General features: G+C 43.8%; 1 protein-coding gene across 1 annotated transcript in view; it reads left to right on the forward strand.

Moving 5' to 3' along the window:
• The window catches only part of LOC138767107 (bile acid receptor-like), a 68,744-nt gene extending 42,392 nt beyond the window's left edge, over window positions 1-26,352 (forward strand). The window contains exons 2-11 of the mRNA XM_069944364.1: window positions 2,895-3,024; window positions 5,587-5,949; window positions 7,094-7,234; window positions 8,868-9,007; window positions 9,102-9,206; window positions 20,204-20,303; window positions 21,237-21,362; window positions 23,424-23,540; window positions 25,332-25,445; window positions 25,543-26,352. Of these exons, the coding sequence (XP_069800465.1) occupies window positions 2,931-3,024; window positions 5,587-5,949; window positions 7,094-7,234; window positions 8,868-9,007; window positions 9,102-9,206; window positions 20,204-20,303; window positions 21,237-21,362; window positions 23,424-23,540; window positions 25,332-25,445; window positions 25,543-25,781 (1,539 nt within the window). The 5' untranslated portion in view covers window positions 2,895-2,930 and the 3' untranslated portion in view covers window positions 25,782-26,352. The remainder of the gene's footprint in view (window positions 1-2,894; window positions 3,025-5,586; window positions 5,950-7,093; window positions 7,235-8,867; window positions 9,008-9,101; window positions 9,207-20,203; window positions 20,304-21,236; window positions 21,363-23,423; window positions 23,541-25,331; window positions 25,446-25,542) is intronic.
• The last annotated feature ends 192 nt before the right edge of the window (window positions 26,353-26,544 follow it).

The following is a 26,544-nucleotide window of genomic DNA, read 5'->3' on the forward strand; positions in this document are numbered from 1 at the left end:
GGGTGCTGACACTAGTGCTGATCTCTAGAATGAAGAGGCAGAAGTGCTTAGCAGTGTGCACACTACCCCTTCTTCTCCGCTGTCACTACTTAAGCAGCAATGGATGGAATTATGGATTTATTGAAATGTATATAAAGTGTACCAATTTCTATATTAACCTTTTAAATGCTAACTGCATCAAAAACGTGCATAGCAGAGATGAGCAAACCCGAGTGTGCAGCACTTGGTTACCGGTCGCTGCAGTTGAACGCCGCCCTAGGGCCATAGGCCATAGGCTGTATCCATGTTTTCCTGGTGGCCATTCAATTTTGCCAGACGCCTGGAGTTGAATGCTGAACATTATGAATTGACCACATGGCTGAACCTGAACACTTTTCTGACGTTCGCTCAACACAAATTGGGGTGTGTTCACATATAATTTTTTTCCCCGTGAATTAAAAAAATACAACATTTAGTTCTTGGCAGAATTTGCAAGGGAAGCCTCGGATTTCTGTAACATATTTCCTTGCTGTCATGGAAAAAGATGAGCCCCACTGCATGGGGCTAATTTGTTGCTGGCGCCTCCCCAAGCAAGATACCTGAAACAAGTGACATGTCACATATTCCTACATATTTCAAATAAGTGCTCAAAAAATGATGAGCCGCAATACATAGTGTGTACTGTGGGATGTGTTTCTCTTGTGTGCATGTGGATGTGAACATGACTTTAGATGAACTCTAACCTGTAAGTACACAACCACTTGATTTAACCATTTCATTGGACAAGACCAGAATCAGAAGACGGTGTAGGGCCAAACATTAAAGGATACCTGTCACCCCCGTGCCGGGGTGACAGGCTCCCGACCCCCCGTTACAGCCCCCTATACTCACCTGATCCCGCCGGGTCCCGCTTTCTGATGCGGTCGGGTCACGGAGATTTCAGCTCCCGAAGCCCGGAGCGCGTGCTCACAGGAGAGTCCGATGCCCATAGAGAATGACGGAGCATCGGACTCCCCATTCATTCTCTATGAGCGTCAGACTGTGTGCGCGCGCGTCGGGCTTCGGGGGCTGAAATCTCCGTGACCCGACCGCATCAGGAAGCGGGACCCGGCGTGATTAGGTGAGTATAGGGGGATCTAGCAGGGGTCAGGAGCCTGTCACCCAGGCATGGGGGGTGACAGGTCCTCTTTAAGCCCCTATTACACTAAGTGATTATCTGCTAAATCAGGCCGCATTGGGCAGATATCACCCTGTGTAATTAGCCGAGGAGCGAGCAATCATTCACTAGTTGGCTGATGTTTGTCTTTCAATAAGTTTAAAAATCATTGGTTGCTGGCTGCACATTGCTTTATGTAATAGGTGATGTGTGGCTGACGGCTAATTAAAGGGGTACTCTGGGGGCATAAAATGAAGAAGAGTTGCAGAGTTGCGGTTAGCAGGGGGCCCAGAGACACAGCAGAAGCACACCAGGGGAGTGTGGAGAGGTAAGCATAGCTTCTTTATTATTCTCTATATACTGACCCAGAGTACCTCTTTAAGGCAAGGGCTGCACAGATATCTTTAACCATGTTGGTGCAGCCCTGCCTGCACCACTGTCGGACAGTCCGATCTAGAGCTTGTAAGTTTACCCTGCACACCAGGCTGCGTAATATGGCCCTTAGGACACTCCAGTACTTTTATGATGACAGATTTTGTGTTAACAGATTGTTTTTAGCTTCCATCCTAAAGGTTCTCCTGTCTTAGGGCCCTATTCCACCTAGACGATTATCGTTCGCATAATTGTTAACGATTAACGATCTCAAACGACCGCTATTGCGAAAGACCTGAAAACGTTCACTCATTTCCATGGAACGATAATCGTTACTTATGATCGTATTTGCGATCGTTTTTCTTTGCTATTTCTTCGCTATTGCATTCGTATCTACTGCGAACGACCGAACGACATCTTATTCAATGCGAACGATTTGCAAACATTTTGCGAATGAGCAACGATAAAAATAGGTCCAGGTCTTATAAAGCGATCAACGATTTCTCGTTCGGTCGTTAATCGTTAACTGCATTTCAACTGAACGATTATCGTTTAGATTTGAACGATTTAACGATAATCTGAACGATAATCGTCTCGTGGAATAGGGCCCTTAAGGCCCTATTACACCAAAAGATGTCTGATGGATTATCTTACAGATTTTTTCAACCAAAGCCAGGAATGGATTTAAAAAGAGGAGAAATCTCAGTCTTATCTTTACGACCTGTTCTCTGTTTATAGTCTGTTCCTGATTTTGGCTGAAAAAATCTGTCAGATAATCTGTCAGACATCTTTTGGTGTAATAGGGCCATTACTCTCCTCTCTCCCTGAACTAGCTGCTGCACTGATGTTCCCTCTCAGAAGATCTGCAATGATATTACATTGGGCAGCCAATCAATGGACTCGTGTATGTGAACAGAATTACAGGTATTAAGTCTGGGGCACGACCACAGCACTTCAGGCGGGGGACACCAAAGTGGTGACAGAAGAGCTGAAACAGTAGAAAGTTCAGGGATGAGTAAGGGCCCTATTACACGGAGGGATAATTGGCCAAGTCGATCCGATTCGGATGATTATCACTCCGTGTAATAGAGACAACAATTATCTGACCGTTTCTTTAGGTCCTGACCTAAAATCATCAGCCGCCGACCGTGCATCCCTACATGTAATAGCAGTGCATGGCCGATGGCTGACGATTGAATAAACAGTTAATACATTACCTGTCCATGGTCCCGGTGTTCCCCTGCACTGTGCATGTGTCCCAGCACCACATGGTGCATCTTCAGAGTGGTCTATCTGAGCCCCCCCCCCCCCCCCCAAAAAAAAAAAAAAAAAAAAAACTAAACCCAATGAATAATGCACTAGCCTGATAATTCTGTTTTCTTTTCAGGATTTCTCTACAGAAAAGTAAAGGTAATACCTGTTAATGAGACAGTGGGAAGGACTGGAGCAGACCATGGCAAACAGCTATGTAACAGTTTCTGATGCATACTGTCTTGCTGAACCTTTGCCTTATTATGGTAAGTTAAAACAGACCTACACAGACAGGTTTTCATAAAAAGGGGGTTTTCAGGCCCATATTTCTCAGAAATGTGAATAAGGGTGTAGGTAACAAAACCATTATACTAACCCTTTAAAACTCCTTTTTAAATATCAGTCAGTGACTTGTATGGCATCAGTGTGAGTATGCTTTGTAACAGTATGGAACAATGAGAAAAATAAGGAAACCTGTTTGGTCACTAAGGGGTTAAGTGAAAATACAAATTGTATATCCCCTTGATTGTTTTGGAATGTGAATAGTATACTAAAACCCATCTGAAACTGAAATACATACTTTTAAGACAGATAAAAAAAATAAAACATGCTTTTGTGGTCTGGAGAAAATCACATGTAAAGTTCACGATGGACTAAAAATTGTTGCAGCTTCATGAGAAATGCTTTTCTCATATTATGTTAAACTTTTGCTTTAATTTTTTTTTTTGTAAATATGAAATATCATACTGTAAGTTTAACTGAATGATAGAATCTCTAAGGTTGTGTTCGCACTTTGCTGTGGTTTTACAGTAATGTAATTTCTTTTACAACAATTTTCCAAAATCATGATAAACGCTGCCCCACCCCTGGGGCAACAATGTAGAATAGGGGTCTCAAACTGGCGGCAATAGTTTGTGTCCCCCACCTCAAGATCAAAGTTTAATGTTAGTGCGGCCCGAGTTTGATATGAATGGCACTTTTCAGTGTTGTGTGCGGAGCTGAATGAACCAATCACGGTAGGGTTAGGGCTGGGTGATATACGTGAAAATACCGATACCGTCTCTGGCGTTGGTTATCCGACCTCAACTTTGCCAGGACGGTATTTACAGTATTTTCGTCTCCCTATCTGAGGTCTGAGCTGTGAGCGCTTCACAGGTTGGTGTAGCACTATATGTGTCACGGAGCACCCCGCCTCGCCTGTCAGTGCCCCCCCCCCTTCACTCAGCCCAACACTTCCTCTAACCCGACCCGGCCTGTCCCGTCAGTGCACTTTCCCCCTCACCCGTCACGTTAGTGCGCTTCCCCCCGCACCCGTCCCATCAGTGCTCTTCAACCCGAACCTGTCCCATCCATCAGTAGAGCGCTCTGCAGGGTCTCCCCCTGTGGTCACAGGGGTCACAGACTCCACACCGAAGGTGAAGATCTCCGGGGGCTGTTCCTGGGCGGCAGGGCAGCAGCTGGGGTGGCTCACTGTCAGTGTCAGAACCGCTGTCTTCTAGGCAGAGGATTCACTCTCTTCTGGAGCATTCCAGAGCTGGACTCCAGGTACATGACTGCGTTACCGTTGGTAGTGCCTAGAGAGTGAGGATAACTGGCCTGTCAGGGCAACCACCCCTCCCCCAGCACGGGCCCGGCATTGTAACTGAAGGGACTACAGGTCCCAGCATGCAGTGTGTCTGCACCTGTATATGTGCCCCCTCTGTATAGTCATACACTCCTATCCCTACGTGCCCCCCCCCGTATAGTTATACACCTCCATGTCTATGTGTTCCCTGTAGAGTCATACACCCTTATCCCTATGTGCCCCCCCCCGTATAGTCATACACCTCTATCCCTATGTGCCACCTGTATAGTCATACACTCCTATCCCTATGTGCCAGGGTCTGTGCCCCCTGTATAGTCATACACCCCTATTCCTATGTGCCCCCTGTATAGTCATAAACTTCTATCCCTATGTAATCGCCTGTATAGTCATACACCCCTATGCCTATGTGCCAGGGTCTGTGTTCCCTGTATAGTCATACACCGCTATCCCTATGTGTTCCCTGTATAGTCATTCACCTCTATCCCTATGTGTTCCCTGTATAGTCATACACCTCTATCCCTATGTGACCCCCTGTGTAGTAATACATCCCTATCCTTATGTGCCCCCCTTTATAGTCATACATCCCTATTCTTATAAGCCCCCCTGTATAGTCATTCGTTTTTTTGCAACCATTTTTTTGTTGTTGTTGCTTTAATGCATCTAAAATAAAACAAATAGACTTCATGTATCACCAGACTACAGACAATCTACTGTTGTATTCCCTGCCTCCTGTCCAGGCCCAGACTACAATCTTCTAGAATGGCCAGGTTCCTTGTGGGCCACTTGGTATTTTCCCTTAGTGTGCTGCTGACAACTGCTAAAACTGACAGCAAAGCTGTACTGGATGAGAGGAGGGGTCAGGGAGTCCCTCTATAGTGTTGCTATGGTAGTTGGTCATGGTATCAGAAGTGAGGGGTCCCAAATTATTGCAGTTATGCAACTTTTTGCCCTGTCTGCTCTGTAGAATTAAAGGGAAGAACAGCTCTCCATAAAAAAAAGCATTGCTTTTTTCCCCCAACTCTCAATCAATCTGCCCCTATGTGTTTAGATTATCTGTACCATATGCAATGAACCACGTTTTATTACTTTTGCCCGTCTCTAATCACGTATGGGGTAGATTCAATACAGAAAGACATTGCATGAATGATTGATAGTTTTGGGTAGGAATTTCAGATTACCAATTCTTTTCCTATTTAGCAGATAAAACACTACATGCTAAATGTCCCCTTGTTTGTTTTCACAGACGTCCTGCCAGATCACATTAATTATCAACTTCCAGATTCAGACTTCCAGGCGACTCCATATTGTCAGTATACAAATGTGCCTTATTCCCCTGTGTTGCAATCCTCAACATCACAATGTCACTACAGTGCATACAGTTTGGAGACTTCATATGGTGATGGACAATATGTCCTTAGCACATGTGACATGAGTAAACCACCCTCAAATGTGACGCACAACATGGAAGAGATGTACCCTACTGTAAAGAGGACAAGAATTAGTCATTCCGGTATCCGGATGAAAGGCCATGAAGAACTTTGTGTCGTATGTGGAGATAAAGCTTCCGGGTATCACTACAATGCACTTACTTGTGAGGGGTGTAAGGGTAAGTAAATGGCCGCCTTCCCCCTTGTTTTTCTAAAGCTAGTCACCTATTTGTCCACATCGATGTCTTTGTGAAGTTTGTTTCAATAGAAGACAAGTACTCACAACTGTGATATGAACAAACCGCAGTTTACAGAACTTTTCTCATATACAAATCATACAAAGGTATGGCAATTGTGATAGTTACAAAAAAGTAATTATATTTACATTAGGTGGCACTAGTGTAAATTACTACCATGAAATACGGAGCGGGGGGGGGGGCACCCACTGATCAGCATGTTATGCACCCCCTATCCTGTGGATAAGGATTCATTCACACAATCAGTGCCGCGACCCCCTCCGCGTTCTGTGCTGTAAAAAAAAGTCATGCCTGGAGGAGGATCGTGACATGGATCCCGCAACAGATGCTCGGCAGCAAAGATAACAAGACAAAATACTGACAACTACTCAACTACTTCCCCTGTACCAGCCCGCTTACACACGTCCACCGGAAGTCACAGGTTCAAGCTGCCGCCGGGAGAAGAAGGCAACGAGGGACCATGCCACCTCTGGTGAACATGTGTCAGATTATTTGCTCCTGTCAAATCTGTTGCCGGCCAGGCGGGGCTGCACTTCTATTGGGGGATCCGCCGCGATTGCCGCGATCCTCCTCCGCACTAGGACATGCCCTATTTTTTTGCGGCACAGATTGCAGTGGGGGTAGCGGCACGGATTGTGTGAATGTATTGATTTGAATGGGTCCTAAAATTGTCCGTGGTCGCAGATCAGTGACCACGGACAATTTTACGGGAGGTGTGATTGCAGCCTAACTATTCGGGATGGGTATAATGCTTAAACTGTTCAAATCTTATTCAGTATGTAATGTATAATAATTAGAGATGAGCGAACCTGGAGCATGCTCGAGTCGATCCGAACCCGAACTTTCGGCATTTGATTAGCTGGGGCTGCTGAAGTTGGATAAAGCCCTAAGACTATGTGGAAATCATGGATATAGTCATTAGCTGTATCCATGTTTTCCAGACAACCTTAGAACTTTATCCAAGTTCAGCAGCCCCAGCTAATCAAATGCCGAACGTTCGGATCAACTCGAACCCGAACCCGGTTCGGTCATCTCTAATAATAATACATTTTATTATATTTTGCAGGTTTCTTTCGTCGTAGTATTACCAAAAATGCCGTGTATAGGTGTAAAAATGGTGGACACTGTGAAATGGACATGTACATGCGTAGGAAATGCCAAGAGTGTCGGTTAAAGAAGTGTAAGGCTGTTGGCATGCTGGCAGAATGTAAGTATAGTACAATGCCCATATACTTACATAATAAAACGTAACCAGCTCACCTGATGAGTGCACGGCCAAAGGACTTCTCAATCTGTATGATTCAATGTAGAAAGAAGTGGAGGGAGGTCAGCACTTCTGTTTTGCATTTTTCTATCGGTGTTCCGATAAATGGAGCTTCAATAAACAATATTTATTTGTAGATGTGCTGATCCTCCTCCAGTTTTTTTCTACAATTCTTATACTGTATATGTTATATTTATTAAGTGGAACTTAAGTTAATAATAAACCAACTATTGCGGGTGATAAATCATTTAAATGGGTCACATGACTGACTGAGTCTTGTAAAGGCTCTGCAAATGACTGCCGATCCCACAGATGTACACTCTGCTGCCACTAGGTAAGCAGCCTAAAAGGGCCTTTACTTCTGGAACTAAATTTACATAATATGTCCCACCTCTTTAAGAGGTGCCAGTTTTTTCGCTGACTACTGGCACCAGGAGACAAACAGACCCAGAGACCACGCATGCATTGAGGAAGGCTACGTACGATATTGGAGGTTTGGGGGGGTGTCGGGTCAACACAGATTCACTTTAATCCCTCAGTGACCGTTCATATGTGTTTTTTTGGCAGTCACCAATGGCTGCCTTTTATGGTGACAGCCTAGTAGCCTGGTGGGGTCTTCTGAGGTTTCTCTGGTCTTGGCAAATCATAACTGTAGCATGTAACGGATTAAGTCCAGCAATGCAACCACCAGGTGCCTGTCAGGAATGTGCACTGAGCCTGGTGTGAACTGGGCCTGTTTTTGCCTTTTGTCTGACACACCCGCATTTCTTTCAGCCTCCTGGCAGTGCAAGGGTTACACTGCTCACTATTTGCCTTGATTGTTGCAGCTGAGCAGTGTTCTTTGACAGTTTCCTCTGCCTCTCTGGAGCCTGGGTGATCAGAGCACCGGTCCAATGAGGATCTGGACCGGGCTCTTGGTCAGCATAAAATAAAGCTGAGGCAGAGTCCCAGAGCTGGCTATTAGATTAATACCCTGATCCCAGCTTCCTCGTCTGTTCCTGCGATCCCCGTCCTAATTCCCTCTGCTTGCTCCACTGTGTTACCTGACCCCTGGCTTTGACTTTTGACTATCTGACTGTTACTTGTTCTTGTACTGCGCTGCCCATCTGGTTTTTACCTTGCCTGTTCAACTATCCCATATTGTGTTTGTTTGTCTGTCTTGTTCTGTGTGCACATATCCAGCGCAGGGAACATCATTGTGGTTGTCCACGGCTGCCTAGAGCCGGTTGAGACAAGTAGGTAGGGACAGTGCCAATGGGTTCCCATAGCAGCTAGGGGGCCTTCTCAACACAGGTCCTCTTGAAAAGTCTCAGTCCTGGCCCGTATCAGGCCCAATACAGGTTTATGTACTGACCCCATTATAGTCCATCAATGTTAGATCAACTGGGGTCAGTCTTCTGGCACTCCTGCCGATCAGCTATTTGAAGGGGCTACAGCATTCGAACAAGCCTTGCTGCCTCTTCCTTGTTTGCATCGGCTGCAGGCCACTTCATACTCTCAAACACAGTACTATTTGTTGCTGTGGTGCAAAAAGTTGCATGATATTGCACTGAACATGCTCTGTTTTATGTGCTAGGTTTGTTAACTGAAGTACAATGTAAGTCAAAGAGGCTCAGGAAAAACTGTAAGCAAAACAGCTCAATACTTTGCAATGTGAAAATGGAAGATGATGCAAATGATAGCAGACAAGTTTCATCAACGACAAAGTCAGCAAAAGTGAGTACAGGTTTTATCCTTCTTTTTAAGCTAAAAAAAATATCAGATTTTATTGTTTCACATATAAATTTGTCCTTTATATTTATTTCTGCAGGTAGTAACACGACTGGAACTGTCAGCAGAAGAATGCAAGCTGATAGATCATATAGTTACTGCATATCAAAAATATGGCTCTCCAGTAGATGAACACAAATTATTAGTAAGTGCTCACTGTGCTACTAGCATTCACTCTACCATCCGCATTTAATATTACAGACAATTACTACCATAAAAAGGATAGTTAACTAAAAGGCAATACATACACATTGACCACAACAGTCAAAGACCCCCGTGACCTTTTGGGGCTAGGGCATAACTACTTAGACGTGAAAAGCCCTTTAAAGTGACTCTGTACCAACAATCTGCCCCCCCCCAAACCACTTGTACCTTCGGATAGCTGCTTTTAATCCAAGATCTGTCCTGGTGTCCGTTCGGCAGGTGATGTAGTTATTGCCCTAAAAAACAACTTTTAAACTTGCAGCCCTGTGTCAAATTTGCATGGCCTTGAATGTGTGTGCCCAAGCCTAACACCGCCTCTCTGTCCCTCCTCCCCACCTTCTTCATCATTAGGAATGCCACTGGGCAGGATTTTTCCAATTCATCACCTGCGTGAACACTGCAGAGGTGCTGGATCATTAAGGCTCATGTGCAGTGTTCAGACAGGTGATGAATAGAAAAAATCCTGTCCAGGGCATTCCTAATGATGAAGAGGGCGGGGAGGAGGGATGGAGAGGTGTCACAATCCTAGGGCACAGACACTCTAGGCCACGGCAATTTCATACAGGGCTGCAAGTTTAAAAGTAGTTTTTAAGGACAATAACTGCATCACCTGCCGAACGGACCCCAGGACAGATCTTGGATTAAAAGCTATCTGACGTTACAAGCGGTTTGGGGGGGGGGGGAGGGTTGTCAGATTGTGGGTACCGAGTCACTTTAAAGAAGAACTTTGGCCAGGATCCATTTTATCAGAATGCCCGGGAAAGGGGATGGGTGAAAAAAATATCCACTTACCTCCCCGTATTTCACATTGCTAAATATATTCTGCCACTCGGCTCTTTGGCTGGAAGCGGTAGCACTGGAACTGGGAAGGTAAGTGGGTGTTATTTTTTTACCCACCCCTTCTCTGGGCATTCTGAAAAAAGGGTCTTAGCTGGAGTTCTCCTTTAACCTCTTAACGACATCGGGCGTACACTTACGCACCTGTTGCCTGGGCTTTATTGCAACAGGGCGTAAATGTACGCCAACGGTTTCCCCAATCGCTGTGTGTTCACACACAGCGATCGGGGAAGATGGCCTGCTATAAATCATAGCAGGCCATCTTAGCTTCTCGGCACGGGGGGGTGGTTAACACCCCCCGTGCTGACGATCGCCGGTATTGGCTGATCAATTCAGATCAGCCAATAGCGGCGATCAGCACCTTTCCTGGTCATCGGTGACCCGATGACACCGAAAAAATGGCGGTCAGTGCTGTCTGAGGACGGCACCGACCGCCATTACTGTAAAAAGTAATGTTGGTCACGGTGCCACCGGCCCGATCGCCGGTACCGGCCGGCCGTTCACGGCGATCGGGCCGGTGCCACGGCGGTTAAAGTCCCCAAATGTAATAAATACCTGCTCTGGACCCCTCAGCTAGGTAGCTGAGGGGTCCAGAGCAGGTATTTGTACATTACTCACCTGTCCCGGACTCCTGATTGGCGTCTTCCGGGTTTGCGGCGTCTTCGTCTTCTCTTCGGGTCTTCGGCTTCTTCCGCGCGGTCCCCTTCGTCTTTTTCCGGATTTTGCGCTCTGCTGCCCTCTAGCGGCTGATATGTGTAATACACTTATCAGCAGCTATAGGGATGTTCAGAATGTAGCAAAAGTTTTTTTTTTCCAATTTTTTTTTTCTATTTTCCGCACCCTATCGCCGCTGAGTGTTGATCAGCATCGCACGAAAGTGCGCTGCTAATCAGCAACTCCTCCTTTTTGGCGTAAGGTGTTTTTTTTCTATATCCTACTGCCACGGTCTGCTGATAAGTGCCGCACATAAGTGTGGCATTTATCGGCAACACCATTTTTGGCGTAGGTTTTTTTTTTTATACTTACTGTAAAAAAACACATAAAAAACACTACATTACACCACACTACACTACATTGAATAAAGTTTGACACTACGCCACTACATACCCCATATACCAATCTCCATATAAAACTGGCCCCCTGGCGTATTTTCGGTATCAGACGCATACGCTATTATTGCCTCGGACACCGAAACAGCCAGTGAGGATGAATGGGGGGATCCTTTTTTCCCCATTCATCCTCATCCTCCAATGACGTATCTGGGGGTAGCGTAGTGTACGCTGCCCCCCAGACACGTCTTTTCCGCCAGTACAGTCCCAATAAGAGATGACGGTATGGCGTAAAATTCTCCAATCTCTGCGAGAGTACCTCAGGGTACACTTACAGATTTCGGGTACGTGCACACTGCGGAATGGCGAAGGATAACCCTTTGTGCATTCCGCAGCTGGCACCCGCCGGCGGACTGATGCGGGCGCGTGTCTCCACCCGTGTCATAGACTCCATTCTATGCACGGGCGGATTCCATCGTCCATCCAAAAAATGAATACGTTGGACGGAGAGCGGAATCTGCCCGTGCATAGAATGGAGTCTATGACACGGGTGGAGACACGCGCCCGCATCAGTCCGCCAGTGGGTGCCAGCTGCGGAATGCGTTAAGGGCTATCTGTCGCGATTCCGCAGTGTGCACGTACCCTTAGTGTGTATGTAGGAAGGGACACCCGAATCCAGCCCCCAGATGCCCCCCCCCCCATCCTCCGAGTTAGTGGGAAGATCGTTTGGGAACTGATCCTCCCACTGCTGGATAAAGGTTACCACCTGTACAGGGATAACTTTTATACCAGCACCCCCCTCTTCTGGTCCGTCGCTGCCCGAGCTACTGTAGCTTGCGGCACGATCCGAAAATATCAGAAGCAGTAACAGAGCCCTAGTATTTAGCAGCCATGGAGCGGACCCAGCGCTTCTGGATATGAAGGACCCCGTATCGCACCAGGACAACATTTTCCAGGTGACGTCCCCCACACTGGAAAACAGGAGACCCAAGAAGAAGTGCAGAGTGTGGCGTAACAGGGGGATCAGGAAGGACACCATTTTCCAGTGTGACACCTGTCCTGATCACCCCGGCCTCTGCATACAGGATCGCATCAAGGCGTACCACATGTCATTGGAGTTCTACATTTTCTAAATTCTGTCCCTTATTCCTATTTCAGGGGTCACGTTGATCCAGGGATTATTCTGATTACGATTATGGAGTCGGGAAGGAATTTTTCCCAGTGATGAGGCTACTGTCGTCTTCCTCACAAGGGTTTTTTGCCTTCCTCTGGATCAACACAGGTTGAATTTGATGGACACCTGTCATTTTCAACCTTATAAACTAATAATTGGCCTAATACCCCCAAATAAATTAGAATTGTCCCTTTTCCCCAGCTAAATAGGTATGGCCGCCATTCCCATTAGAGGATGCCATGATGCAATTACAAAGCCTCTGTGCGGCCAGGACAGTAGAAACCCCCCACAAGTGACCCCATTCTGGAAACTACACCCCATAAGGAATCTAACAAGGGGGGCAGCGGGGATATGGCCCCCTGGTGACGGCCACATTTGGGACGTGAAAATGAAAAAAATGGTATTTTTTATTTTCACACCACATGTTCTACATAAGTGCCCGTCACCAGTGGGGTCCATATCCTCACTGCACCCCTTGTTAAATTCCTTATGGGGTGTAGTTTCTATAATGGGCTCACTTGTGGGGGGTTCCTACTGTCCTGGCTGCACAGGAGCTTTGTAATTGCGACATGGCCTCTATCCTCCATTCCAGCCTCTGAATGGCGCTCTGTCCCTTTGGTGGCTTGCCCTGTGCCCATATGGCACATTATGTCCACATGTGGGGTATTTACGTACTCAGGGGAAAATACCCTACACGTTTTGCATTTATTTTCTTTTTGAACCCCTTGTGGAAATTGAAAAAATCAAGGCTAGACCAACATTTAGTGTAATTTTTTTAATTTTTTTTTACTCTAAATCATTGATCTTGTCATGATTTTTTCATTTTCACAAGGGGCTAAAAGATAAAAAAAAAAAACACAAAATATGTAGAGAAATTTCCCCTGAGTACGGAAAAACCCCACATGTGGACATAAAGCGCCATGCGGGTGCAGGGTAAGCCTCCAAAGGGAAGGAGTGCCATTTGGCTTTTGGAGGCTGGATTTGGATGGAATGGATTTCGAGGGGCCATGTTGCATTCAAAAGGCCCCTGTGTTGCCAAGAAAGTTGAAACCCCCCACAAGTGACCCCATTATGGAACCTACACCCCTCAAGGAATGTAACAAGGGGTGTAGTAGGCATATGGACCCCACTCGTGACGGGCACAAATGTAGAACAATGTGGCGTGAAAATGAAATATTAAATTTTTTACACTATAATGTTGGTCTAGCCTTGAATTTATCATTTTCACAAGGGGTTAAAAGAGAAAAAAAAAAAAAATGTGTAGAGCAATTTCCCCCGAGTCCGTAAATACCCCACATGTGGACATAAAGCGCCATGTGGGCGCAGGGCAAGCCTCTCAAGGGAAGGAGCGCCATTTGGATTTTGGAGGCTGGATTTGGCCAGAATGGATAATGAACGCCATGTCGCATTTACAGAGCCCTCATGCTGCCAAAACAGTGGAAACCCCCACAAGTGACCCCATTCTGGAAACTACACCCCTCAAGGAATCTAACAAGGGGTGCAGTGAGGATATGGACCCTTTGATGACGGGCACATTTGTGCCATGAAAGTGACAAAATGAAAATTTTCACTTTCACGTCACATTATTCCACATTTGTGCCCGTCACCAGTGGGGTCCATATGCTCACTGCCCCCCTTGTTAGATTCCTTGAGGGGTGTAGTTTCCAGAATGGGGGCACTTGTGGGGGGTTTCCAGTGTCTTGGCAGCACGAGGGCTCTGTAAATGCGACGTGGCCCTTGAAATCCATTCCAGTAAAATCCAGCTTCCAAAAGGCAATTGGCGCTCCTTCCCTTTGGAGGCTCGTGCTGCGCCCGCTTGGCACTTTATGTCCACATGTGGGGTATTTCCGTACTCGGGAGAAACTGCGCTTCATGTTTTGTGTTTTTTTTTCCTTTTATCCCTTTGTGAAAATGAAAAATTAAAGGCTGGAACAACGTTTTAGTGTAAAAAAGAAATTTTTCTTTTTTCACGCCATATTGTTCAGAAAATCTGTGAAGAACCTGTGGGGTCCAGATCCTCACCGCACCCCTTGTTACATTCCTTGAGGGGTGTAGTTTTCTAAATGGTGTCCCTTTAGGGGTGTTTTTTTATGTTTTGGCACCCCAGAGCCTCTGCCAACCTGAAGTGGTACAGTCAAAAATGACCAAGTATAACAGAGGCATTGAAATTCACTAGGCGCTCCCTTATATCTGAGGCTTGTGGTTGCGTCAAATAGCGCAATAGGGTCACATATGGGGTATTTCTATAAACTGCAGAAACGGGGCAATCAACATTGGGGTGCATTTCTCTGGTAATAGGTTTATAATTATGAAAAATATTGGATTAAAATAAAATCTCTGCACAGAAAATTAAAATTTTCAAATTTCTTACACACTTAGCTTTTATTTCTGTGACTCTCCTAAAGGGTTAAAACACTTTCTGGTTGTGCTTTTGCAGAGTTTGGGGGGTGCAGTTTCTGAAATGGGGGGCTTTCTAACATACAGTCCCCTCAAATACACTTTTAACCTGAACAGGTCCCTAAAAATATCTGATTTTGAAATTTTACAGAAAATTTGGAAATTTGCTGCTCATGTTTTAAGCTTTATATTGTCTAAAAAAAATGAAAAATAGTTTAATAAATGCCGCCAACATAAAGTAGACATGTTGCTAATGCTATTTAATATATAATTTATGTGGCATAACCATTTTCTGTATAAGCAAAAAAGTTTCAAAGTTAGAAAAATGCATTTTTTCACAATTTTTCATGTTATTTGGGTTTTTTTCATAAAGATTTGTTATAAATATCGACTCCAATTTACCAGAAATGTAAAGTACAATATGTCACGAGAAAACAATCTCAGAATCAGCCGGATAGGTAAAAGCATCCTGAAGTTATTAATAAGGTAAAAGGTAATAGGTAAAAGCATCCAAGTTATTAATGAATAAAGTGACACTGGTCAAATTCATAAAATTTGTCTCTGTCATTAAGGCCATTTCAGGCTCTGTCCTTAACCCCTTAGTGACCGCCGATACGGCTTTCTACGGCGGTCACTAATGGTCCTTATTCTGCTGCCATCAGCTTTTTACGGCGATGGCAGAGAATAAGGCTGCGGGGCCGGGACGGCCCCCACCCCATCCCCCCCTTACCGACGATCGCCGCTATTAACGTTATAGCGGCGGCCGTCGGTAAAGGGGATTACCGGTGCCGCCGCCGCCTTTCATCTCCCCCCGCCGTAGATTCACCGGCGGGGGGAGATGAAATAAGTGTATATCAGACCCCAGATCAGACCCCCCTAGTGCCCCGATAACTAACCCCCCTCCCCCGGCGGCCATCATTTCCAAGATGGCCGCCGCCATCGCTGTGAACCGACTAACGTCGGTTCACAGCGATTAAAAAGTTAAAATGAATGAAAGCCCCATGCCCTCCGCCACCGGAGGTAGCGGAGAGCATGGGGCAGTCATCGGGGACCCCCCTGTGGGGTCCCGGTACAAGCGATCAGCGGTATATACTATATACCGCTGATCGCTTGTACCATGTGCTCCCGGCACTTTTTATCCCCTGTCACCATAAATGATTGGTGACAGGGGATAAAAAGTGATGTCCCCCCACCCCCCAAGTCGCCCCCCACCCCCCCTGTCACCCCCGTCCCCCAGTCACCCCCCCCTTCCCCATATACTCACCGGATCCACGGAGCTCCTTCCTCCTCGACGTCCTGGCTGGTTATGAAGTGCGCATGCGCTTCACAACCAGCCAACTCTGAAAATTTAAAGTGACAGAGACCAATTTGGTCTCTGTCACTGAACTATGATTACTGTGATAGAAATATCACAGTAATCATAGTAATACAGTGAAAATGAATGTATAAAGTACAAAAAGTGACAAACATACAAAAAAATAAAACACACACTTTTTATTATAGTAATAATTGCAGTTTACTCCCAAATTACCCCTAACCCCTCCCCAGATTACCCGTAACCACCGCACGTTGCCCGTAACCACCGCACGTTGCCCGTAACCACCGCACGTTGCCCGTAACCACCGCACGTTGTCCGTAACCACCGCACGTTGCCCGTAACCACCCCACGTTGCCGTAACCACAGCAGGTTGCCCGTGACCACCACACGTTGCCCATAACCACCACACGTTGCCCGTAACCACCCCGCGTTGCCTGTAACCACCCCACGTTGCCTGTAACCACAGCAGGTTGCCCGTGACCACCCCATGTTGTCCGTAACCACCCCAGATTACCTGTAACCACCTCAGGTTGCCCATAACCACCCCTGGTTGCCCGTAACCACCCCACATTACCTGTAATCTCATTTTTTTTATTTTATTTTAGTAACTGCGCTATTCTAATAACCATTACTAGCTGCGGTTTTGCTCCTGTAAATTGGCGCTCCTTCCCTTCTGAGCCCTGCTGTGTGCCCATACAGTGGTTTATGCCCACATATGAGGTACCGTTTTACTCAGGAGAACTTGCGTTACAGATTTTGGGGTGAATTTTCTCTCCTGTTCCTCGTCAAATTGAGAAATTTCAAACTAAACCAACATATTATTGGAAAAATTCGAGTTTTTCATTTTTACTGGCCAATTTTGAATACTTTCCTCTAATACCTGTGGGGTAAAAATGGTCACCACACACCAAGATGAATTCTTTGAGGGGTGCTCTTTCCTAAATGGGGTGACTTTTGGGGGGGAATCTATTCTGCTGACACTACAGGGGCTCTGCAAACATACCTGGCGCTCAGAAACTTCTTCAGAAAAATCTGCACTGAAAATGCTAATAGGCGCTCCTTCCCTTCTGAGCCTGGCTGTGTGCCCATGCAGTGGTTTATGCCCACATATGGGGTACCGTTCTACTCAGGAGAACCTGCTTTACATATTTTGGGGTGACATTTCTCTCCTGTTCCTCGTGAAATTGAGAAATTTCAAACTAAAGGAACATATTATTGGAAAAATTCGAGTTTTTCATTTTTACTGTCTACTTTTGAATACTTTCCTCAAATACCTGTGGGGTCAAAATGCTCACCACACCCCAAAATAAATTCTTTGAGGGGTGTACTTTCCAAAATGGAGTGACTTATTGGGAGATTTTACTCTGCGGACACTACAGGGGCTCTGCAAACGCACCTGGCACTCGGAAACTTCTTCAGCAAAATCTGCATTGAAAAAGCTAATTGGCGCTCCTTCCCTTTTGAGCCCTCCTGTGTGCCCATACAGTGGTTTATGCCCACATATGGGGTACCATTGTACTCAGGAGAACCTGCGTTACAAATTTTGGGGTACTTTTTTCCTCTTGTTCCTCGTGAAATTGAGAAATTTCAAACTAAACGAACATATTATTGGAAGAATTCGAGTTTTTCATTTTTACTGTCTTCTTTTGAATACTTTCCTGTAATACCTGTGGGGTCAAAATGGTCACCACACACCAAGATGAATTCTTTGAGGGGTGTACTTTCCAAAATGGGGTGACTTATGGGGGGTATTCTCTCTGCTACTCAAGAGAACCTGCATTACAAATTTTGGGGTGCTTTTTGTCTCATATTCCTTTTGAAAATGAGAAACTTTAATCTAAACGTATATATTATTGGAAAATTTAAATTTTCAATTTTTTTACTGCCTAATTGTGAATACTTTCCTCAAGCCCCTGTAGGGTTAAAATGCTCATTATACCCCTAGATTAATTCTTTAAGGTGTGTAGTTTCCAAAATGGGGTCACTTATGGGGGTTTTCAGGATACCAGACTTCTAAATCCATTTAAAAAAAATCAGTTTCACGAAAATGTGATAATTTGCTGATAAATTTCTAAGCCCCATAACACCCTAAAAAAGTAAAATATTTTTACCAAATTATGCCAGAATAAAGAAGACATATTGGTAATGTGACTTAGTAACTAATTTATGTGCTACGACTTTCTTTTTTTAGAAGCAGAGAATTTCAAAGTTCATAAAATGCAAATTTTTTTAATTTTTCATGATATTTTGATGTTTTTGACAAAAAACACACAAAGTAGTGACCAAATTTTGCCACTAACATAAAGTGCCATATGTGACGAAAAAACAATCTCAGAATCGCTAGCATACGTTAAAGCATCACTGAGCTATAAGAGCATAAAGTGAGACAGGTCAGATTTTGAAAAATTAGCCTGGTCATTAAGGCCCAAACTAGCTGCAGCACGAAGGGGTTAAAGAGGACCAATCACCTAAAAATCACTGTCCCTATTATCAAAGGAAATCTCTCCCTAAGTCTATCTAAGAAGATACAGACTGCCTGTGCAGTCTGTATCTTATCCCTTTACCCAATTCTCTTGCTTGCTGAACGAAGGCCGGGCGCCGCCATCTTGATGACGTCACTTTGCGTTTCACCGCTGGAACGCAAGTGACGTATTCAAGATGGCGTCGCCCGGCCTTCCAGCACCGAACAAGAGGATCAGGTAAAGTATAAGCTACAGACTGTAAAGGCAGTCTATTTATGAAGATAAAGACTGCCTTTGCAGTCTGTATCTTATACTTTACCTGTTCCTCTTGTTTGCTGCAGCAAGGCCGGCGCCGCCATCTTGATTACGTCGCTTGCGTTCCACCGCTGGAACGCAAGTGACGTATTCAAGATGGCGGCGCCCGGCATCAGACTGCAACGGACAAGAGGATCAGGTAAAGTATAAGATACAGACTGCAAAGGCAGTCTGTATCTTCATAAATAGACAAAATGAAGATACAGACTGCTGTTGCAGTCTGTATCTTATACTATACCTGTTCCTCTTGTTCGGCCCGGCCGCCGCCATCTTGATTACGCTACTTGCGTTCCACCACTGGAACGCAAATGACGTAATCAAGATGGCGGCGGCCGGCATTGCTGCCGCTGTGGATGACGGGAGCTTCCTGTCTCGAGCCGGCTCTTTTGAAAAGAGCCGGCGCGAGACAGTGAATTGAAAAGTGAAAAAAACAAAAACGCGGCCGAAAAAATAAATAAAAGTATTTACAAATGTTAATAAAATAAATAATTACATTGAATTAGAAAATAAAAATTTTTTAAATTTCTTCCGTGATTGGTTCTCTTTAAGGGGTTAAAGGGGTCATGTTAAAAAGTCTGTGAATATACTACAACAAAACAACAAACACAGGATTTCTATGAGTGATGTTTTCCTAGGAAGCAGTGAAGAAATGATGAATATAATAATATTAGTTGCTTGTCTCTTTTGGGAAAATAATGAACCAGTGTTTACATGCTGTTATGAAATACATGGGCTAGTTTATCAAGAGAATATTTTACAGATGTTGTGAACAGAAGGTAATTCATACAACAGAAGCTCTAGTACTAACATTATTGACATGATTAAAGGGGTTGTTCACCCACAAAAAATTTCTTTCACATCAACTGGTGCCAGAAAGTGCCAGAGACTTGTAATTTACTTCTATTAAAAGACTGTGAATCTTCCAGTACTTATCAGCTGCTGTATGTCCTGCAGGAAGTGGTGTATTTTCTCCAGTCTGACATAGTGCTCTCTGCTGCCACCTTTGTCCATGTTAGAAACTGTGAAGAGCAGCAACAAATTCCTACAGAAAACCTCTCCTGCTCTCCACAGTGTTAAGAATACCACTTCCCGCAGGACATACAGCAGCTGATAAGTACTGAAAGACTTAAGATTTAATTTATTTATTTTTTTTAATTACAATTTTCTGGCACCCGATGATTTGAAAGAAAAAAAAAGGTGAACAACCCCTTTAATACCACACCTTTTGTTCTAATATGTATGAAATAATATTACTGGGTGGAACAATAATACAGCAAGCTGACAGACACATCTTGTCTAAATCCTCTAAATGCAGTTAGAGTTAAATGTATAATATATGTATGAAATGTAAAAATAAATATTCCTGCTTTTTATCATTTGGCTCAGCTAGAAGAATCTGCAAATCCAGAAGAAATATTCTACTACGTCTCTGAAGCAGCTGTGATGCATGTGCAAGTACTTGTAGAATTCACAAAAAGACTACCAGGTATGGTATATGGTAAGCTATTTATTACAGTGAGCAATTATCAACACACTGTTCAATTAGAAATATATTCATGAGGGTCCTTTTACACAGAAAGATTATCTGCCAAAGATTTGAAGCCAAAGCAAGGAATGGATTTGAAAAGAGGAGAAATCTCAGTCTTTCCTTTATGACCTGATCTCAGTTTATAGTCCGTTCCTGGCTTTGGCTTCAAATCTTTGGCAGATAATCTGGCCGTTTAAACTTAATTTCTATTAAATTTGGATGCGGTCGCATCCGTGTGCTTGCATCCCAAAATCAACATAGCACACAATGGAAAGTGCAGCCGGAGCCACGGTCGCACACAATCCCGGCCAGAGTGTATACTATGTGTATACACTTCGTCCCGGGATTCCATTCAATGTCAATGCAAAGTATCTTTTGAATCGCAGCCGTTGTCGCAAATTGCAAAAATGAAAAACTTTAGGGTAAAATAACATTATCAGCCGATAATCGTTGTCATGAGCTGATCATTGTCCTTATTGATTCGGCAGATTATCGCTCCATGTAATAGGGTCCTTAGTTTCAATGGGCAGTCAACAGATCAAACAACATGGCTGGTGGTTTTAGCCATGGCTATGCTGTATCACAATTCAGTCTGTCCTCTCAGCAGAAAACTCCCATTTACTCAGTCTCAGCTTTGACTTCTATGCAAGAAGTTCTTCATTTACTCACATGCTAGAGGCAGAATCTACTTTCCCAGCAGGAAGACAGTGGTAGTGAGGAGTCTCCGAAGTCTACAAGTGTTGGTGCATTGCAGAATGGCTATTGTACATATATTTCCTGACACTGAAATGCATATATGTAAGCAGCACGTGTTTTTGTTACCTAGAAAACATAGCATGTCATTTCTAATATACGTCACTTGTAATGTCAATGTTTATTTCTTTTTTTCAGGGTTTGAAATTCTGGATCATGATGATCAAATTGCTCTTCTAAAGGGATCCACTGTTGAAGCAATGTTTTTACGTTCTGCCCAAATATACAACCAACAAGCAACGGGGTGCTCACAGCTAAACAACGGTAATTTATATTGTACTTCACACCATCTAGCACATTCTGACCAAGCTGTTAGGAGGTGTTGGGAGCAGTGGTTGTGTGAGGGCATGCTCACACTGTGAACAGGCTTTGGACAGCCTAGACACACCACCAATAGAAAGCATAGTTTCATCCATTGACAAACACAAGCAGCTCCCACAGCTTCCTTATCCACCATCCAGACCCAAGTGGCACCTTCATTACACACCTGTCCCTGTCTGAACCACTGCCAGGAAATTGTGTCACAGAATCCATTATGCCATGCCTTTGACATCCAGCAACCATCTCCAACGCTTACAGGATTACACTAACGTTTGTATTACACAGAACTATAATGAGGGGGAAGCGTGTGCCAACCTGTCAGCTCAGTGTTTGCTTCCCCCTTGTTCCCTGCTTGCTGTCGGTACTATTACACGCATAGACACTGAGTGGGGAGAGGCGGGAGGGGCCACCCGAATGATCCTTAGATCGTTTGGGCTGCCCATTGAGCTCAGTGGTGGTCTGCTGCCGCCGCTCTTGTTACTTGGAAAGATGAGCAGCAGACCGTCACTGCACAAATCGTGCCCTTTCAATGTATATATTTCAACATCGTAGCAATTTAACATGCCTTATTACACGAAATAATTATCATTATCCGGACAATCATTTTGTGTAAATAGGGCCTTTGCTATGGATTGAAACCATATTGTCTTTAGCAATTAATACAGGTTCTGATTGGGATCTTATGATGCCTTCATGCCTAAACCATATACAATTTCATTCAATTCTGATTGGTGCGTTTATTAGTACTGGATGTTTTGAATAACTGAACAAGGTAGAAGGAGAAGGACAGCACTCCATGGGTTGGTGGTGCTTGTGGTGGGGAAACCAGCAATATGTAGAGAAAATCCCGGCACTCACCAACATTTTCTTTCATTTGTTCAGTGCAGATGCATCAAAAATTACAATCAGGACGCGTTTCAGCCAGGCATGGCCTTCATCAGCTTTGATAACCTAAGCTTATGAAGGCCATGCCTGGCCGAAAAGTATACTGATTATAACTATTGATACATCTGCACAGCATAAATGAAAGAAAATTATTGGTGAGTGCCAGGATTTTCTCTACCTAAAGTGAACAGACTGTAGTTTTACAAAATTCTAATGTATGATACGATTACCCCATAGTGCACCATGTCATTTATTTATTGCTAGTTTGCAGGCTATATTGGTATAGTTGTTATTACTAGTTTATATAGGCTGAAGGTAACAACCACATATTTCTGTGTTAGAATCTAGGATATATAAAGGCCTTTACAAAATGTAATCACTGAATAAATGTTTTTATGAACCTAGACTCATACTGGCAAGGTCATAGTGGTGCAAAGACGGACCAGAGGACTTGTTTGTGGATCTAGTTTTTAACACAAACCAGAACAGGATATACAGTATGTGGCTCAGCATTGACACAAAGTTTATGTCCAATCTCATAACCTCAAGTTAATTGTACAATACCTCTTACTGGGCCCCAGGTCCTAGAGCTTAGTTTTCCAGTGTAAAGTTCAGTATATAAGTAAAGCAGTCTATTGTAATATCCAGGGCCAACAGAGAAGGCATCAGAATACTGTAGCAGACTGCTACCCCATAGCTGCGGTATAATAAGGGAAAATACAAAGTACGCAGCACTCTAGATGAATGTTGAATGCTGGGTGCCAGCTTTCCCACCTTGATCCATAGTTGTCTATTCAGAGAACTAACAAAAATTGCCTGGAACACTCTAGACTTCAGTGAAGAAATGTGTAATGGTTTATTCCATAAAAAATACACACGGAAAAATCAGCAATCTGCTTTTATGGAATAAACCACTACACATTTCTTCACTGAAGACTGGAGTGCTCCAGGCAATTTTTGTTACTTGCAGTATAATACATATATATTTCTATTTATAGGAAACACTTTTTTGTGTAACAAAAACTTTAGTTACTGAGCAGTGATTTTAGAGTTAAACTTAGATACTTTACTTGTTGTAACACAATTTTTTTTTTTTTTTATCTCAATGCATTTTTTTAGGACTTGCAAAATACCAGAGCCACAATGAAGACTATTACCACATTCAGGATTTTGACAGATGTCCTCTATATTCTCCAGAACCTAATCCTCGGCAAAATACACAAACATTCAATACAGGTCTGATTCATATACATGGATGATGAATATTTATTATCTGCCCTTGAAAACTGACCTTTTATCTTGGTCCTTAGGGCCAAAGTAGTCATGGATGGCACAAGGGATCGGTTGTTATCTTGCCCAGCAATGGCATAGGTGTCCATGGGTGATAACAGAACTTTCTTCACACCATCCATGACTACTTTGGCCCTGAGAATCGCTTGATGACTAAATAAAGGTAAATTACATACGACATATGTACGATTTTACAAAGTCCGTTTTTGAGGGGTAACAGTAGGGGTGTGTTTACACGTTCTCTGCAAACTGTCCACCATGGAAAGATTGCGAAGATTGCGGAGAACGTGTGAATACACTCTTATGCTGCTATCTATTACTTATTTGTCTGCTGGAGACAGTAGAACCAGCTTTATTACACTATATTTACAGGTTCAGACATTTTTGTAGTGATTGGTTCACTTCAATTGTCTTAATATACAAAACCCTTCCCTATAATTTTCAGGCAAATAGAAAACATTAAGGATTTATAGCCAAAAATACAAAAAAAAGGTTATGTCCTCCCCTTCCCTAGACATATTACATTAGGCTGTGTTTACACATTGCTTTCTTATTGCAGTAGTGCCCTGTTTTTACTGAAATTATACAGTACAGCAACAGTACTACAATAAAACTGCAATATGTGAACATATCCTAATAGTTTGCCTGATAATTTAGCTGTCAGATAGGCATGAACTTAACTTTAATAATGGGAGTGAATATCAGTTCATGGGCGTGAATATAAAATCAGGAGTGTGTATTAGGCACTCCCCCTCCCCCCCTCAAAGTAAAGCATTCACATGCACTGACTGTATAATAACAATGATAGGTATAACAAGCTGGTTGTAGTCTAGAGAGATTTATCTGACAGATTTTTGAAGCCAAAGCCAGGACTGGATTTGAAAAGAGGAGAAATCTAAGTCTTTCCTTTATGAACTGTTCCCTGTTTATAGTCTGTTCCTGGCTTTGCCTTCCAAAATAAATTTCCAAAATAAATTTCTCTGTGCAAACGCACCATTACCAATGGGGCTCCCCCTGATCCTGAGAACAGGAACACAATTGTCCCTGGAATGAATACTTACTTACCATGCCTGCTTAGCCACTGTGGCCTGTGCTCCATTCATCCTCTAGGATTTATTGAACTCGGAAACATTAGGCAGCATAGACAGTGAACAGAGCATAGGTGAAAGTCTCAGAGCTCGGACCTCCACCGATTAGCTTGTTATAGGGGATATACCCCTTTAATCACTGGCCTCAGCGGTTAACTGCAGTAAAGACAAGTAGAGACTGTTAAAGGGGTACTCCAGCGGGGGGGGGGGGGGGAATTTTTGCTGGGACCGGGAAGGAGGTGGCCGAGGGAAAAGACGTCCACTCACCTCCCCGGGTTCCAGCAGCGGGTCCCGCATCGCTGCGCTACAGTGCCCGGTTCTCAGCCGCTTCCGGGTGTCTGACGTGGGGCTGAGACGTGACGTCTCAGGTCCGCTCAGCCACTCAGTGAAGGAGGCAGGATCCGTTTCAAGTCCGCTCAGATCCCGCCTCCTTCACAGAGTGGCTGAGCGGACCTGAGACAACCCGCCGCTGGAACCGGGGAGGTTTTCCCTCGGCCACCTCTTCCCCGGTCCCAGCAAAAAAGTGCCCCCCCCGCTGGAGTACCCCTTTAAAACCACTTAGGGGCATAAGATCAATTTCCAGCGAGGGAAACTTTAATAAAAAACTAAACCTGACTGCTTTATTCATGAAGTTTGTTTCATGTTGTAGATCTCACAGAAGAGTTTATTACTCCACTATTCAACTTCTATAGAAGTATGGGCTCCCTTAATGTGACTGACGCAGAATATGCTTTACTCTCTGCAATAACTGTATTCTTTTCAGGTGCGTAAATAAAATTTTAATTTTTTTATTTGTGTTTATGTCTAATAGCAATTATTAAATAAATCGAGAAAAAATAATATTTTTGCTTTAATAACAGATCGGCCGTTCCTAAAAAACAAGAATGGTGTTGAAAAACTACAGGAACCACTTTTAGCAATTCTACACAAGTATTCAAAGATTTACCACCCGGAAGACCCACAACATTTTGCACGACTGATTGGACGCTTGACTGAGCTAAGGACCCTTAACCACAATCACTCGGAAGTTCTGTTGTCATGGAAAACCAGAGATACCAAGCTGACCTCATTGCTTTATGGTGGTTGGGACTTTCATTAAGTCATTCACTTTAATCATCATTGTCATCCCCTAATTTATGGAACTGCATCAGTTGGGCTGTTGGACATTTTTTTTTAGATGGTAAAAGACATATGCATCCTCCACCATATTCACCCATTCAGGTTTTTATTGGGTTTTATTGTTGTTTTTTGTGTACTTTCTGCAGTAACTGCTACTAAAAAACAGCGCCATGCGCTACATTTTGCATTTATTTTGGAAAACGCCTAGTATGAGTCCACCCTAAAGGTCTTTGTATTTCAATTGTACTTCTATTTAAATACTGAGCAAGCTGATTAATTTTATTCCAAAGCTAGCCCAAAACTGATAGTAAACCTGATTTAAGAATTTAACTTGAGAATGACTATTAAAATGATATAAGCCAACTATTCAGGTGCTTGAGATGTGTGGAGAGGGGCATCATGTCGACTTGATTTTTACTCCTGATCTGATCTTGCCACTAGCTACACCTACAAAGAATATCTGGTGCTCCAAAGTGAATCAAAATATTACCAACTTAAAGGGGAACTATTTTTCTATTTTCTATTAAAAGTACATTAAAAGTTATATAGATGTCTATTACCATAGCTGTGCAGTTCTGCCACACTGGTAGCTGTTTGAAATCCAGGAAGCGAAGAAAAAAGGCCCCTGTGCAAATCCACATTGTCTCCTGCTCCTTCTGCTCTCCCACCTTAGGAGACAAAGATTCCATGCCTCTGTCTCACATTGTGTGTGTTTGCTGAGCACAGGCTGATGATGCAGAAAG

This window comes from Dendropsophus ebraccatus, chromosome 11 (assembly GCF_027789765.1).
Source record: "Dendropsophus ebraccatus isolate aDenEbr1 chromosome 11, aDenEbr1.pat, whole genome shotgun sequence".
Lineage (NCBI taxonomy): Eukaryota > Metazoa > Chordata > Amphibia > Anura > Hylidae > Dendropsophus > Dendropsophus ebraccatus.